Source organism: Bombus pyrosoma, linkage group LG10, assembly GCF_014825855.1.
Source record: "Bombus pyrosoma isolate SC7728 linkage group LG10, ASM1482585v1, whole genome shotgun sequence".
In the NCBI taxonomy this organism is placed as follows: Eukaryota; Metazoa; Arthropoda; class Insecta; order Hymenoptera; family Apidae; genus Bombus; species Bombus pyrosoma.
In genome coordinates this window covers 12,238,698-12,256,123 of record NC_057779.1, presented here as the reverse complement: position 1 = coordinate 12,256,123, position 17,426 = coordinate 12,238,698, and the positions used below count along the sequence as shown (strand labels likewise).

The window sequence follows — 17,426 nt, the reverse complement described above, 5'->3', positions numbered from 1 at the left end:
ATTAATAAAGTTGAGATATTAGCATTTAGAGATATGTTAAAAAATTCATGGTCGAATAATTTCTAACACAAAAGTTCCTGCTGTTTCAAATTTCTTTTTTAATACGAAAAGAGAGAATTAAAACGTGCTATTTGCGTGTTTTACGTTCACTTTGGTACTTTTTCAAAAAGTTATAGTCATTTTTAGATAGAATGCGAAATCATTTTTTATATATGGTATTTGCACCTGTTGCATCAAGGTACAGAAATATAATTAAGTTTTACACGAAGCAAGCATCTGTTAGTTAATTGTCCCATAAACTATCGTTGCGATAACTTCATCGTTAATTCGTTATCGATAAAAGCATCAAGAGGAGACGTACTAATATGAATCTTTTCGCATCGTGTACAATCCATACCTTCACAATGTCGAAGAAAGATGTGTATCGCTGCATTGCTGTTCTCCTCTTACTTTGCTATTTCCCACGGTGTGGCGACTTTTCCGTGAAAGGTATTCATGGAAACTGATACGCAAATTCGATTTCATAATGATCCGTAACCGTAAAGTAAGAAACCAATTATTCAAGTAGTCTGATCCAGCCATTGGTAATTTTATATAATGGTCAAACGAGCCATGATAGTGAAGTAGCGCAGCGCGTAAAGAGTCTTCAAGCTCTTTGATTTCTTACAAATTCTTATTTTAAATTTCTTTTCCTTTTTTCGTATATTATCCTTGAGTCTTATAAGTCCTGTACAGACGTGAACGTTCGATAAATTGATTTAACGATGTTGCAACTGTAGCACGTATACGTTTATTCCATCGAAGAAACGCCGGTAATAATTGCATAAATGCAATTGTGTTATCTACGTTTCATGGAAATTGCGAAGAATTTACAGATAATCAGAGTAGGAGATCGATCGAATGTTTTCTTCGTAGTCTTCTAGTTTAATCAGATGAATAATATTATATATATTAATAATAAGCGAACAACTTTATCGATAGCATCAATGACACACTAGAAAATGAACAGTTATATTGAGCTCGTGATTACACATATCTAATGCGAGTCGTGATCTCTTAACCGTGAGATAAAACGTAATATAGCACATAGACTGTTACGAAACTCGAGTACCTGCAGTTTTGTTCCTTCAAGAATTATTATACCATATCGAACGTTTACTATCCGTTTAATTTTTAAACTATTTTTCCATACACCAAAATACAGCATGTCTATAAAAATGAATACTTTAATTATCCTTACTGAAGACAACAAGTAGTGGAAAAGATCGAAATTAACTCGAAGAAAAGAATTAAGCTAAGCAGCAAATGTGGAGTATAACGCGCATCGAATTGTCTAGATAATCCCAACAGCAGCGGAGATACGTTCAATTAGATTTATTTGGCCTTGAAAATTCGAAAACTGTAAATGCATTGGATTTGCCAGGGAACAGTGTTGACATAGCGCAAACCGGGTGATGTGCTCTGTATTTAAGAAGAAATGGAATTAATAATTATACACAAGTTTTGCTTTTTAAATAATTTCTACGACTAAAAATTGCAATCTTAAAGAGTAATTTATTGTAAATTTTACTAAATAGAAATATGGAAGCAATTTTGTTTAAGATAAAGCGTCGTTAGAATTATTCAAATGTTGTTTATCTATACATCGGCTCACGAAAGTAAAGATGGTGTACAGTATTTTTGATAACATCGTAGCTGATATCCTGACGAGCTCAAATCCAGATTTATAATACTATAATCTTCAAACGATTTTGAGTTCAGTAATCTTCAGTTCATTGATTCATCGGAGCATTAACGTCTGAATTTTGGTTTAAGAATTTTAAAGTTTGTATCTCGATAGCGGATGGTGCGAGAGACACGAGTTCGTAGTGTTTTGATAATTTCCAAGTACCAGCTAGAAGAATATATAATAGAAAAATGGAGGTACCAGTTTAAAAATTTTAACATATCTTTCATAGGAATCGCTTCGAACGTTTCATTGTCGCAGAAAGGTCAAATATGTTGATCTTTTTTTATATCATTCAGGTTCTTTCAAATATTTGAGCGGTTCGAGATAAACCTGACTCACGGTATATGTATTGCATTGAATTTTCCATAAGGATCTAATAGATATCTAATTAAATACTTGCATAACTATGGAAATACAAATAATTAGTTTTATCGTAAATGGAAATTGCTAAAGTTTCCATAATTTATACGCCAATTAAACGTTCGTTTTGTGTTTCTAGCTTCCCGTTGTAATAGTTGTAACGTGTTACAGCAGTTGCATTATTATGCAATCTTAGTGCAAACTTAATGCAAAAAGATAAGGTTCGTACTCACATGGACTTTAAATATCACTTTAAATATCAGTGTATTTGTTTATTGTTATCTATTACTTATGTTTTATTCTGTGTAATCTAAACATTCTATTCTTTGCATAAAAAATGTGTAGCGGAAACAGTGAAAGCAGAAGAAAGCACTTAAAAAGATTATAGTACAGATTAGATTATAAGTACAGTTATATTTCCTCCAGTCATCTTTGCAATATTTACAATTAATGGAATTTCTAAAATTTCATTTCAAGACCACATTTATAATTTTTGTTTATTATCGTGCAATCATTTTGATTGTCTATTTAAAAACATGTCTTACGCAAATGACGAAGACAAGCTATAGTCTAATTTCTCATTCCTAGATTTCTCTTCCCTTCTCTAACACATCAAGTTCGTTCACCTATGTACAATCTCATTTTAGACCTACACAGATTTAACATCAGCTTACTATGGACACAAACGCGCTTTCAAATCCTGATACGTAACGAATATTTTATGGAATATTAAATTTGACCTTTTTCCTCGTTATTATTAACTGTATCGGTTAAGTCTGTATATTTTCAATTAAATATTCTTAAAACTATTATCGATGATCTTTTGAACTTTTTCTAATAAAAGGGAACCGATTCAGGATAAGACGAAAATGAAGAACTGAAAATTGTTTTTGAGACTTTGATGTTATATTTAAAAATTGATCGGATTATTCCTCGAGTTAGACTAACTTCTATACACGTGTGTATGTAGGGCAATCTAAGCGGCGGGGTGTACAGTGATTGTCAAATTCAATGAAACAGCCAATCGCTTGACGTAGAAGTAGTCCATGCTCTTACATATTGAATATTAACATTTTTACTAAAATATTTCGATGATTATAAGATTAAATTTTATTCTTACAATATTTCATATTCTAATTTAAATCTAAAACAGTGAACCAAATAATACAAAAATTATTATAAAATTTGTACATACATACATATAGTGAAAACAAATATTTGTAATTGAGCAAATGTTCAGATAATGAATTGTAGTTAGCTGGTACTAGCCTGGCAAAGACATAGAGGGTTTGTACGAATAGGGGTAGAATTTGTTCACGACCTTGTTTTAAGTTTTAACGTGCAGAATTTTTATTGCACATGAACAGGGGCTAACACATTGATGGAAGAATGCGTACATTTACAGATGACCAATATAGATGATGTTCTTAGATAAAAATATAAAATACAACGATAATGTACGACGAGACGAGAATTCCTTTCTAACGCGGAACGGAAGAGTCGATCGCGGACCGATACGACACGGAAAATCCAACGGAATTGCTCGTAATGCGAAATTATTCGCGGAACATTTTGTCTTTGTTACGTTTTAGGTTTCGTTTTCGGGTTTTTCAAGAAAAACCTACGTGGCTACCTTGATACTTTCCCGTAGAGAATTAAAAATACATCGAATAGTATATAAAAAGATTTATATTTCCAAGTAACCCTTTCCCGTACTTTAGCGAATCAGATTCGCGATGAAGATTTTGGCCTAAACATGAATATCGCGAGTCTGACTCGCGACCAGATACATCTACATTTCGGTTCGTATTGCGACTGTTTACGAGCATCAGTCTGTTTAACACCGCTTGGGCCCGAGTTTCGTCGAACTAAATGGGGAGGGGTTACAGAAACAAAGGTCTCCTTGAATCTCGAAATAGCGCCCGTTAAATAACATCTGTGACCATCGCGAGATGCGTCCTTCTTGAAACAAGGTAACTTATATATGAAATACTTTCTCGAATAATGTATAATTTAGGAGATATTTACGTGGATCGATTGAAACGAGACACCCGGTATATCTTAATTTCCAAAGAGTATATTTCTAGGATATTGCAAATCATATAAAAAGCATTCGTTTCATTACAAAGTTTAGTGTAATCACCATACAAATACGTCATTGCGCTTTGCGCTAGAAAGGATTTAGTTCGCTGATGCGTGACGGTACGTTTGTATAAGTAAATCACGATTTCAATGTAAATGTCAGCGATCGGAACTAAAAAGCATTCGTGATAAAAGATTATTGACGTAATAGACCGCTGTGAGGCAACAAAAAGTAGAAGCAGTTTGGGGGAAGCTTCGGGCAATGAATTATAATATTCGTGTTCTAAAAGTTGTCCGACAGTAACAGGTCAGAAAGTAATAGCAAAAGTTTGTATTCTTTAGTTATTCGTGTTTAGTTTTAAATATTTGGCGAAACCCAAAATTTTATATCTTCAAATTTTATATCTTCTATTTTATAATTAATCTTCAAAATAATGAAAAATGTTACACAATCGATACATTTAATTTTTACATGTATTTTTACAATATATATATCGTGAATTTTTTCAAATAAAAATGTACCCAAATGATTTTCAGACAGCTGAGTTTATTAACATATAATATTTTACAATCTTTGCATCAGCGTGATAAGTTTGGTAAAACTTATTGGTTTGGAAGCAAATTATCTGCCAGCAAAATATTATTTGTCTTATATTATATTAATTAATTGATTGTTTGTCTTAATATTATATTCAGTAGCAACGTTAGAGAATCGTTAAATTTTTACTGAACTGAAAATTTTCGCTTCGATCTTTGAATTGTTTTGACTTTTTGAACAAAGTCTCGTGCATTTTCTTCTCTGTAGTATAGAAAGAGAGAATGAAGAAAAGCAAAGATGGATCTTTCGTTGGACATTTTATAAAATTTGGAAAACTCTCGAGGATTTGATCTTTGCATTCACGATGTTTCCAATTTTAAAAACAATTTTATCGTATTTCTTGAACATGTTTGATTTTGTAGAATTTTCGAGGAGACATCCATCTTCATTCTCCTATTCCGTTCTTTTGGTACAAAGGATCCTCGAAAAAAAATGAACTCGGAGAGGTGAGAGCAGGAGCTTCATCTTTGCCGCCAAGTGTCTGTAAACGATAAACTATCATAAGATCAAAATAATTTTTGAAAACATCTAGGGCGGCACGACTTTTACTCATTCCTATTTATTTCGATATTCGCATTATAAATTTTTAATGTAAACGTAATGTAAAGTAAACGTAGATAATGCAAATATAAAGTAAATGTTCTGAGAGAGATAAAGCTATTGAGAATCACAAATCGGCATCAATTTTGAATAATTTAAAAAAGGAGGCTGGCGTAATTGTAATTAGAATTGCTTTCACTTGTAAAACAGCCTTATAAAAATAAGTTGTAGCAAAATATGTTAATTATTTCCCCTACTTTGTTGATACATTATTTTACGTATATCGATGTTAAAAGATATTAATTCTATGTTCGCTATTTGATCCACAATATTATAATTTAGCATAAACTCACTTATATCTAATTAATCGATATAATATTTATATGTTTATAAATTTCTTCAAAGTTGTTATTCCGTTAGCTTCCTCTTGAACCATGCGAGCATCTACAAATAAAGAAAAATATAACGTTATTGTATGATTTTTTAAAGAACGCAAAGAACGCAGTTAGAACGCATGTACATATAACGTAAACAGAATACTAAGACCACTTGTTACATTACGTTAGAAGAAGCCTGTAAATTTATTATATTTACAAACGTATACTCCTGGTTTATATGTCTTTAACAGAGGATATATGGGTGATCTCCACCAATTTTCTGAAACTCGTTGCTCTACCATCCACATCGATACAATTTAACCCGATATCGAATCGTCGAAATAAGAAAAATGTAATTCTTTTTATTTTTTATTATACAGTTAGGAGACGGGTTTGGTCGGAATAACGAAACTCGTACGATCAAGATGATACCAAAGTCGACTATATTCGACCAACAATGTCTAGCTAAACGGAAGAAATATGTATCTAGGAGTAAGAAATTGCCTGACTCTACTACTCTGTACCTATCCTGTCTCGCTCGACTACCTACTTTTCACTCTTACCCTTGATGCACGCAAGGCAGAGCGAGCAGGAGTCGGATAATGTGGGTCAATTCTCGGAAAGTCACCTCTCCGGACACATGGCCAAGCACTTTCCCGATTGGCGGCCATTCATCCGGACATTACTGTACAGCATACGTACATACACTCGTTTACGAAAGTATTTGAACACATAGCATAGGAAACAGAAACGTGTACATTATGCGTGTTACATGAAACATTTTAAAGTTTCATGAGCACTGTAATAAGAGACACGACTCGTCGTTGTCGTGATTATATTGGTAAACTTTGGAAACAGGCTGAAAATGTATATAAAAATTGCGAGATATTTATCGCAAACGTACATTTAGTGAGAAAAATAGTATACGGAATGCATGGCCACCTTAAACATATAATAAATGTTAAAGATGAATATCCAGGCTTATTAGCACATTGGATAGTTAAAGTTTTCGTTCCTTTTGACGATATATATACTTGCCCCAAATATCTTGTAATATCTATATATATTTTCAGATTTATTTCTAATCATGAAATTTCAAAATGTACTACGCCGTAAATACGTGGATATACGGAGCATTGTATCATAGAGCATGTTGCCCTTCGTGAATTCGCTTCAAAAACATTCGAGCATTCGATATACGCCTGGAAGTTTCAAAAGTCTGCGGAATTCTTTGACACCATTTTGAACACCTTTTATGTATGTTGGTAAGCAACTGCGACCATCGAGACACAGAACTGGCTATAACTTTGATAGAAGGTCAAATAGTCTGTGCGAACTTTTTTCATCGTTTTCGTGCCTCCTGTTCGTTGCCGAATTACGATCGGGATTGCCACTGTCACTTTCATATAGCGATACGATGTTATTTGTGTGTGTGTGTGACGTGACGCGAGCTTACTTTACGATCGCATCGAGAGTGGCGGCAAGTAAGAGCGAGAGTGCGGGTTACCTCTCCTCGCGTAAAGGACCCTCCGGCAACTCTTATGATACACCCTATATAAGTGCTGTACTTTCGAATATTTTCTCTGTATATACGTACGAGATAGTAATTTAGGATTTCTTATTACGAGCTAGAATTAAACGTAAATCGAGCAATATCTCGAGACCAATATCGAGCCCAGGAAGAAGACGATCAGTTACCTTTTCATGATCCTCATCCTCCGAATGTTTTCCAGTCGCCTTTTGTTCCTACTGGCGTTGGCTTTCGCCTCGTTAGCGGCGGCATTTGCTTTAGCAGCTGCTCGATTCGTGTTGGCGAGTTCCTGTTTAGCGGCTCTCAGCTGATTCGACAGTTCCTCGACCCGTCGTTTCGCCGCGTCCACCAATTCTTCCTTGTCTCGTAAAGTTTTTTGAGCTCCATTCGCAGCAGCCTGGGCATTGGCCGCGTTCGCCTTAGCCGTTTGTACTGCGTGCGTCAGCGTCTTTAACTGCGTTGGATTAAAGTAAAATAGCTTCTTCTAATCAGGCTACCGTTCTCATTTTTACGGTGCATTGAAAGTATTTCTTAGTCATCCCGGATAGAGAAGTTGGAGGATCGTAAGACTGTGCGCCACTTGCAACAAGAATACAACGAGTCGTGTACGCACGTAGGTAGAAAACTAAGTTGCTTCGGAGAACGGCGGCTGGGCGTAAGTACACGCGTATACACATATATTTACGCGTGTACGTAGAACATATTGCTAAATACGTTGCATTCGCGTTATAAAATACATACGTACGTCACGCTCTTTACGATCCTTTTTGAATATTTTACAGCATTTTCCAGAAAATTATCCAGTCGAATAAATTACCGTAAATAAATCAAATTAAAATTATACAAAAGGGTTTTTCTCCATAGATGTACCTTGTGTGATTTACTGCGTTTTAACGTAACGTAAATAGACTTGCGTTCTATACGACCTATGTATACCTATTCCGTTTCGGTTAAGGTTTTTTCCAATTTAATTGTACCTTTTTCATATCGTTCTTCTATTGTATATAAGAATATAGAAAGTAAACGATAAATAGAAAAATGAATCGTAAAACTATCTATTTCCGTTGGAAAATAAAGTTACTCGGATTCCAATTCACCAAGATATTTCTCAAGCGTATTAAATTCAAGTATATCACCTGATCTTGCGACTGACGCGCTGCTTGCAAAGCTGCGTTAACATTAGCTTGCTCCTGTTCCAAGGATGAGGATTCCTCTTGAACAACCGATTGCGCTTCTCTCACTTCTTCTTGTAACTGATCCACTACGACTTTCTTCCCCGTGAGCGCTTCTTCCGCTGCTTTTGCAGCCTGTACCGCTTTTTCAGCGAGTTGTGTCTTTACCTGTGTGTTACAATACGTTTCTACACATGTTCTAATTCTAATTCTAATAAATAACGAAACGACAACAGAATCAAACTCGCGCTATTTTTCGATTGGTTCCCAGTGCCGGAGTAGTGTACGCCTAGGAAACGTTACAGACTACATGTAACACAATTACTTTCACAGATGTTATTTTTAGTTGTTATGTGGGAATTATAGTTCAGCGATTTCGTAGAAAACGCGAGTTCACTCACACGGCCAGCATGTTTTCGCAACAGAGAATAATGCGAACATTCATAGAATATGCGCATCCTACGTGTGAGAAACAAATCTGACGTAATTGGATTCGTTAGAGGCGAGATTTGATTCGAGGCTTGGCGTAATATAGATCTTCTTTTTATGTCTAACGAGTTGCTGTTTCAAGAAATACGAAAAAGCTAATGAAAACTTGACAAATAGATCGCGCTTGTTCTCTGAAATAAAACAAATTATCGCATATTTGGTTATTGCATACAGCGACTCGTAAAAATCTTCGAACACTTACCACGGAATTCTTTTATGAATATACCACGTACTTTTACATTTTTATTAACACAGCTAAAAAAACGAAAGCTACATTGGAATTCGTTTCATCCACCGAATATTATAATAAACATTTTAATTTGAATGTTTCATATGTTTTTGCACGTTACGTGCGATGCTATATGCATTTTGTTTGCAAATCCGCAGTCTGCCAATAAGACACGATTATCGCGATTATAATGGTAAAACGAATCTAAAAACGGACATGGAAGTTCCATACACAGCATAAATAGTCTGAAACATACGATTGGCGCTAAAGATACTCTCGCTTAAATATCGTGGTTCATTGATATAACGAATATACCAAGTTCTTTAATCATTTTAGCGAATCATTTTGTGATCATTTGTTTGTCACGTATGTTTCCAATAAATATCTTGTGCAACTGCAACGTGAATTCTGAGATCCGTTTCAAGTTGTATCGATATAATCGAGATTGTCGCGTCTCGTTGCAGCGCTTACGAGATTTCTGAATGTTTCGTATCGAATACACACGTGAGAGGCGTTTGGGAGAGTTCGAGTATCCGAGCCGCTGTAAGCTTTTCAGAAGCTTTGGATATTAAATGACGAATCATCTGTTCAACTAAATGAAATATAAACGCGTATTTGAAAAAAAGTAAGTACTTGACGAGCGGCTTGCTGACCAGCGATATTCTGCGCTTCCGAAGCAGCCTTAGCTTCCTGTGCAGCTTTCTGCGCGATGTTACTACTTTTCTCCGGAGTTTTCTTCGAATTGTTTGGATTGTTCGGATTACGCGAACAAGTTGGGTCATCGGCGTAACGAATTTCTCTTTGGTTCTATCAGAAAAATGCGAGCGCCGTTAATTACCAGCGATTATCGTGATTTGCATATGTACGTGTAAAAATTGATCCACCTTTCAGGATATTTTGAAAACGTAATAATGTGCCACGCGTTACTCCTTTGTCACAAGTTATACACATAACGTTACTTCTATGTACTTGTAAAAAGAAATTTTTTTATGAATTCTACGTTATTCGTAAATTACACTGCGGTATATGTAGGAAATAAAAATTGCGCGAAATAAATTTATCGGAATATGCGACACGAAGGTTTTCACCGAAAGTTATTAAATGAATTTTCATTAGAATATAACTGCGCAAAAGAGTGGCTGAACCAAGTGTAAGTGTAAGTGACTAATAAAAAGTATCATTAGGCTTACTAAGGCAACTGGAATCTTATGCACCCTTCCACAGTCAAAATATTCGAACGTCAGCAGTACTAAAATATTACGTTTACTTGGTTAGAAAATAACAGCCGGACGTTCTCGTAACAGTACTCACCGATGTAAAGAACGTAAAAGATGTACATTCTGGAAACAAAAAATTTAGGTAAATGCCGGATTGTAATTCGTACAAATCATCATATATCAGAGTATAAAATTATTTATTTCGAATTAGTATGACGTGTGAAAGCACATTGACGAGAGAAACGAATGAAACGCGATTGTATCGAAGTATCGGATTTGCATATCGAAGAAGGATGAATAGTTATAGCGGTAGATGTAGCGTACCTACGATATATCATCGGATATTCTTCGTTTGATTTTTTCTATCGTATATCAAATATTATAGAATTCCAATTATTAAAAGAAACACAATTATTATCTTCTTTGTGAAAATTACATAGGTAGAAACTTGAAACAAACCACTTTGAATATTGTAAATTCAACGGTATTGAAATAAATATCCATTATCAAAGTTGAATATCTTTTTACATCGGCGTATACTGGATCGTTTTCGACTAGTAATTTCAAGTAATTTTTCATCCCTCGCATATTTTCTTTAAGCTCCGTTTTGTTCAAAAAATAAAGAAAGCCAAAAGAATTCGTTTCAAATCAGGTAACATGTAGCAATGAAAACCGGTGGATGATATTCCAGAAACTTGGACAAAATACAATTATCGAGCGTATACCAAGTACGGTTAGCCCACCTAATTTTTTATAACGATATCATAAATAAACTGCTGATATTTAGGCAAATTCATATTTGTATGATCAGAATTAGAGACATGGAACCTAATCAGCGACCCTTTTCAGCTATCATCGTAGACACTATATTTTTGTATAAACCTATTCCGTGTATTTCTGTGCTTGTCAATCTCTCGCGAGTACATAAATATCCACAGCTTAATTATTAATGTACGATGCTATTTCTTTCTTCCTTTTCAAGCTGTTGCACGTTATATATCTGGCATTTGGAATTAGATTAGAACGACTTAAAACGTACGAGTGGTATATAGATACATTACTTATTTTGTAACAAGCTGATTTCAAAATAAAAAGAAAACGCGGTTTACTACAAATTTGAGCTACGTTATTTCTTTAAAGAAAAGTCATTGTGCACCGTTATTCTCGATATCCTGAACCCCTTCCGTAACTACCGTATTACCATTAGCTCTTGGTACAGGCCTATAAGAGCTACGATAACCAAGTAAGTGGTATCAGTTTATAGTTGTTTCTTCGAGCTGCAACAGCAAGGATTCTGTAAACGTTTGACCGTTTGACCAGTCTTGAACTTTGTGAGTACTACAAGTTTGTTGACAATTTATCATTTATTTACGTTTGTAGTTGTCCAGGTAACGAGAGAAAGTTTCTAATAATTTCACTTTTTCAACATTTCCTTCCTTAGGAAGCATTTGACTCGAACATAAATACGGTGGGATTAGAATTTATTAAAAAGTTTCCTTTTTCAAACATCCTTCCTTCAATTATTAACTTGTAGCTATTGCGTGTGCTATTATCCTGCAAATTTAATACATTTTTGAATAATCGTCTTCGACAAGATTTGTATTCGATATAATCGTATTCAAAATGATATTACGGTGGATGAAATAGTGGCAAAAAATTAAAAATCAAAAAGTTATACAAAATTAGTAATTAATTAATTTCGTACATAAAAATTCGTAATATATAAATGTCCTTCATCCGACGTGCAGATATTCTGTGCTCACCCTCATTTTCTGTAATCGTTAAAATATTCTACATATTTTTATACGTATCTTCTGAATAATTTGTAATCTTTGTCCTCGTATTAATCAGTTTTACCACCCCTCGGAAGAGCAAAATTTGTTTCACACAGTGTACCTTCGTTTATTCATATACAGAACCATGTCGCATATCTTCTGGGATTTAGGTCCAATGTAAATTACATTTTATATACCTCACTATGTATATGCATCCACAATTTATGTGAAAATAATGCTTAATTTAACTGTTTTTAAATATAAACAGTTGGAATAAATTTAAAATAAAGGTAAATATTAAAATATTAAAATGCTAAGATTTTACAGAAATTTGTTCAAGAAATTTTGTAAATTATGCGAATATCAATTCTCAGAAGTAGACTGCGGATGCGTATGCTCTTATGGGAAACTTAAAGGTACAAAAACGTACAAAAACAAATTTTTATTTAGGTTTAATTGTTTTTTTTTTTTTTTTGTAATTTTCACGAAAGCATGAATTTGCATAAACGCATCGCATAAGTGACGAAGATAAAAGTGAGGGATACTGTGTGTAGAAAATTATAAATAAGCTTCGTTTCGAATGCAGCAGAATCAATTAATCGGTATCATTGCTGCGTTGTGTTTCAAACATGTACCACCGGTATCGATTCCTTGACATATTTTCGCAATTTTTAAACATTCTTGGTAGAATTATTCTCACGGCCACGGATGAGTTGTACAATAATTTACATTAAGTACACCTTCGGTTCTGTTTGAAATCTAATACAAATATTTCCATTTAATTAACATAACTATTTAATTATCATAATATAAATATTTTCCTATATATTAAAAACCTTTGTTTCTAAAGCTCTTCTGATTTATTCTAAAGCTCTTCTCTTCTGATTTATTAACAAAACTTTTCGAAAATGTTCATCCTGATATTACTTGCAGTAACTTATTATACTATTTTATCACATCACCATTGAAAATCTCTAATTTTACTCATCGAATACATATTTATCAACGATGATAACGTTTAAAATCTTTTTACTAATTCGTTTGAAAATAATTTTAACCGCACAAATTTTATCTCTTTTTTATTACATTTAATACATTGTTGCGGGCGTTTAATAAATATCACTGCTTTCTTACTATTTAGAATAATCTAGAATGAACAATTTGAGTATTTTTCGTTGTAAATGTCTAAATGCACTCATAGTACATTTTTTCAGCTTGAACGAACGTCATTCAAAGTTCTTACGATCACATACAGATAAGGTCTGCTTCCCATTGATTTAATTATGCACTTATGCGCATACATACGTACACGCAGTGCTTTTTAGAGCGTAACGGAACTAGATATTCAATTTTGAACCGCCGTGACTTGCAACAGAGCTGCACCAAAAAAAAAAAAAAAGAAAAATGGGACGTACGTCATGAATAATTAATATTAATCCGAAATATCGTAAAAGGATTTCATTGATACTTCGTAAAGATTGAATTTACACTGATCATAATTAAAATGTAGCGGACATAAGTTGCCCACGTTACTCTCTAAATACGTTCTACTATCGAATGAAATTTTGCTCCGATACGATTAGTATACTTACGTCGGCTTAAATAAAATAAAAACTATTAAATAATAAATAGCAAATTAAAATAATACTTTAGTCGTTAGAATTACGAATTAACGAAGATGTGTAAGTAAATCGCTTCTGGCTTACCTTATCTGTTTCAGTCTGCACAGTGAAGAGATCGTAAAGCTAATATGGTTACTTTTCGATAAACAGACCAAAATTACTCGCTTCTCGAACAAATTGTCCGAAAATTGATGTGATTTTGGCGTATTCGTCGTAGCTAACATCAATTAACAAGTAGTTGACACTATTAAAAATTACAAATTGCAATTCACAGCAATCTCTCTAACCGAGTTGTTGCATCTGCTTCTGTAGAAACAAATTTGTACAAATAAGAAATAATTTATTTCTATTTTTTATTTGAACTCTCAGATAACGAATGACTCTCTGCTTAAATAATTATTTAAATGAAAATTTAAAAAAGAGAGCTAGACATTATCGGAACAAACATTTATTCAAACTTCATATCATTCAAATAAAATACGTATTCTATTTATTTACTCTATTATTTTATACTAGATGATGTTATTTAAGTAAAGATGTATTTGGAACATAAGTTATCATGGTATTTGTTATTTTATTTGAAATTTAGATATTTGCTATTCGACTTTGCCAGGAAAATAATTTTTCTCCCATCGTAGCATAGAACTTTCATTTCGAAACTACAAACGATATAACGTACCATCGATGGTATTTACTTTTACTGTAATCTTTATATTCGGATGCTCTACATTTTATTTGTATTATTCTTCGTATTTTGAGTTTCATTCGATTTGTGTCCAATAGATGTTACGCGACTAGCATAGTGCAGAACGTGTTAAACGTGGTTGATTTTCTTAACAAACGCTCCTCTCCCATCATCGGGTGCATTTAAACCATTGTTTTCTCCTACTACTCTTATCAGTGACTATGCAAGTCAATCATTCGATGAGATGTTTGAATTTCAAATTGTACTAAGAGTGAATAATTTATAATAATTATATTATTACCATTATTATATATTATTATATATATTGTAATAACCTACTTATTGTAACTTATTCGCTCTTAGTAGATAGTTACATTCTTACTGTTTACTGATTCTGGTTTTATTGCATAGCAGTAGAATAATTATTAATAAAAGTATGAAACATATGATATTTACGATGCAGAATATTTGTGTGAAACTCGATTTATAAGACCCATGGAAACATTATTGATCTAGCAAAAAAGTTACCCTGCATTATGCACTATCACCGCGGCAAAGCCGTGCTACCAATCTTCTATGACTAATACACGCTAAAATGTGAAAGGCACAAAGGTTTCCAGTGGGAGTGTCCAAAAAAAGGTACATACGCAAGTGTAACAGCTTTGAACCCGAGACAAATGCACTAGTTTAACCAGCGAAACTCAGTGGCATAGTAGCATTACTTTTTGAGGGGAAATTAGTTATATTTGTTGTTATTCCGGCGAATAATTTCAACTGCATATCGTTGAAATTGTAAGAATTATTTTTCCATTAAATATATCTCTTACCGTGTTGCGTTCTCTGATACGTAGATTGCTTTCTTAATTTTACAAAATCTCTCGGCTATGTCGCATAAAGAAACTAATTAAAAGTAGGAAATTGGCACGGTAAATACAAAACATAAATCTTTCTAAATATCGTTAACACGTTGATTGTCACGGTGGTCATCGATGAACCACTTTGCTACATTTTTTTAAACGATTAAAACAAAATACTTCTGTGTCAAAGTTTAGGGTAAGTTTTAGGGTAAAGAGGGTAAATAATTTTCTACGAAGGAGAATTTAAGCTTTATAGAGAGTGTAGTTACTTTAACAGTACTTCATATTTTGTAGTATCGTTGATGCTTCAACGTGATTTTTATCGTGATCTCTACGCAATATTCTATTGTCGTCGAATTCAGAGATCGGAGAATTGCCACGAGAATTTCCCACCGTTACATTCGATTAATCATACTTCTATATCTAAATCAATGTATGTAGTATCAACGTAACAAATGGGTGAGAAAAATAATAGAGTAAAATATTTATCTTTTATTATGCAAAATTGTCGAATAATATTTATCCCTTTCACTATAATCGTTAACGATCGATAACTTTTATCACTGTCGATTTGTCATTTTCAAAATTATACATTTTGATTTTATTATATATAGAAATATATAGCGATATGTATTATGTTTATGTATGGAAATACAATTTTCTTCTTACAGATTAAACCTACGAGAAAGGAGATAATTCCAAAGCAAGAATGAAGACACTCTTGCTGTTATTCGCGTGCATTTGTTTGGCAGAATGTGGTGCAGGAAGAAAGCACACTCGTGAGCAACAAGCTCAAGGTTACGAATACGAATACGCTCAAGAATCTGCGCTATCTGGTCCCCTAGTAGCCGCAGGTCCACTCACTCATGGTCGTGGACTGCCTCATCCAGGATTCAGCGTTGGTGGTCCTTTAGCTAACATCGCGAAAGGCGCGGCAGAACAAGCTCACACGCAGTTAAATAATCAACATTCCGCGGCCGGACAAGCCGCGTTCGTGGCGAAAAATACCTTAGCGCAAGCTGCTTCGCAGTCAGCGGCTACCGCGGCTGCGGCACTCGCTGGCAAACAGATCGTGGTCCAAGGGCTGGAGCAACAATCGAGAGATGCCCACGTAGCGGTAGACGGGGAGAACCTGCAACTGCAACAAGCGGAACGTGCGGCAAACGCAGCAAGGACCACCGCTAAACAAGCGATGCAGCAGTTGCAAGTAGTTACAGCGGCCTTAAACGCGGCACAGGCGACGGCTGACCGCGCAGCGCAAGCTGCCGCGGAATCAGCGGCCGAATTGGCTGCGCAAACCACCATGCTTGGTCAGGCGAAAGCAAGAGCGGAGTCGGTGGACGAGCAACTCACTGCTGCTCGCCTCGATTACGAAACCACTCAAGCGGCCGCTGAGAAAGCTGCGAGCGCAGCCGCAGCCGCGCAGAATAACGCTGCCGCTGCCGCTGCACACGTTGCCGATGCTGCCGCTGATTCTGCGCTTTTGGCTCACCGGCCGATCAATCCCTCTCCGCTCCCGAAACTTCCTCCACCTCGGCACGGTGCTCTCGCAGAACCTGCCGTTCTCGATGCAGGTCTTCATGAACCCAGTGCCCTTCTCGCACCTGGCGCGCTCCACCAAGCTGACGCTCTCCGTTCACCTGCTGCGCTTCACCAAGCGGAAGCTCTCCGTCTTCCCTCCGGACTTCATGAAGCTGCCGCGCTCCAGGAAGCCGCTCTTCGCGCGTCCAGCCTGCTTCACGAAGCTGGTCCCGCACTTCAATCTCCAAGCGGTCTTCATCGCTCAGAGTTGCTTAGCCTAGCCAATGCTTTACCTACCGATAGTTACGATATTAAAGGTTATCGATACTAGATTCCTTCTGATTGGACATTTTAGACGAATCTAGTACTTGTTACCGTCTTCATTCAAGAATAACGAAATATTATGTTCCATGTGTCAGACTGTGAAATAAAATATTGTTGAAATGTCAAATATCTTCTGCCTGACCTCTTCATCTTTGTCCTGTTAAATCTCTAACTAATTGATTTTCTTTCGTCTGCTTCTTCCCCTCCCTCCCCCGAAATAGTACGAAAATATAAATGTTAACAAACTTTTCAAAATAAAACACGACATAGATTTAAGAATATTGGGCAATAACAATCTCCGTTACTTTATTTCCAAAT

At 35.0% G+C, this 17,426-nt stretch overlaps 2 protein-coding genes across 4 annotated transcripts in view; one reads left to right on the top strand and one right to left on the bottom strand.

The window, feature by feature from the left end:
• The window catches only part of LOC122571861 (antifreeze protein Maxi-like), a 25,370-nt gene extending 7,944 nt beyond the window's left edge, over positions 1-17,426 (top strand). For 2 of the 3 annotated variants that reach the window (XM_043736112.1, XM_043736111.1), the window contains one exon: positions 15,935-17,426. In XM_043736112.1, the coding sequence (XP_043592047.1) occupies positions 15,973-17,115 (1,143 nt within the window). In that variant the 5' untranslated portion in view covers positions 15,935-15,972 and the 3' untranslated portion in view covers positions 17,116-17,426. Of the gene's footprint in view, positions 1-11,576; positions 11,656-15,934 lie in introns of those variants that run through there. The other variant, XM_043736113.1, reaches the window with a different exon arrangement.
• On the bottom strand, positions 5,653-10,446 carry LOC122571864 (uncharacterized protein CG45076-like). The gene is made up of 6 exons (XM_043736124.1): positions 10,419-10,446; positions 10,298-10,356; positions 9,741-9,914; positions 8,354-8,557; positions 7,385-7,671; positions 5,653-5,753 (listed from the first exon to the last, which is right to left on the bottom strand). The coding sequence occupies exons 1-6, from the start codon at positions 10,444-10,446 to the stop codon at positions 5,726-5,728; spliced, it is 780 nt and encodes a 259-aa protein (XP_043592059.1). The 3' UTR covers positions 5,653-5,725.

Coding starts and splice junctions, on each gene's coding strand:
- LOC122571864 (XM_043736124.1), bottom strand. CDS start 10,446: ATGTACATCTTTTACGTTCTTTACATCG. Junction 7,672..8,353: donor CGCGTCAGTCGCAAGATCAG/GTGATATACTTG, acceptor AATCCAACGCAG/TTAAAGACGCTGACGCACGC. Junction 5,754..7,384: donor AGGATGAGGATCATGAAAAG/GTAACTGATCGT, acceptor CTTTATTTGTAG/ATGCTCGCATGGTTCAAGAG.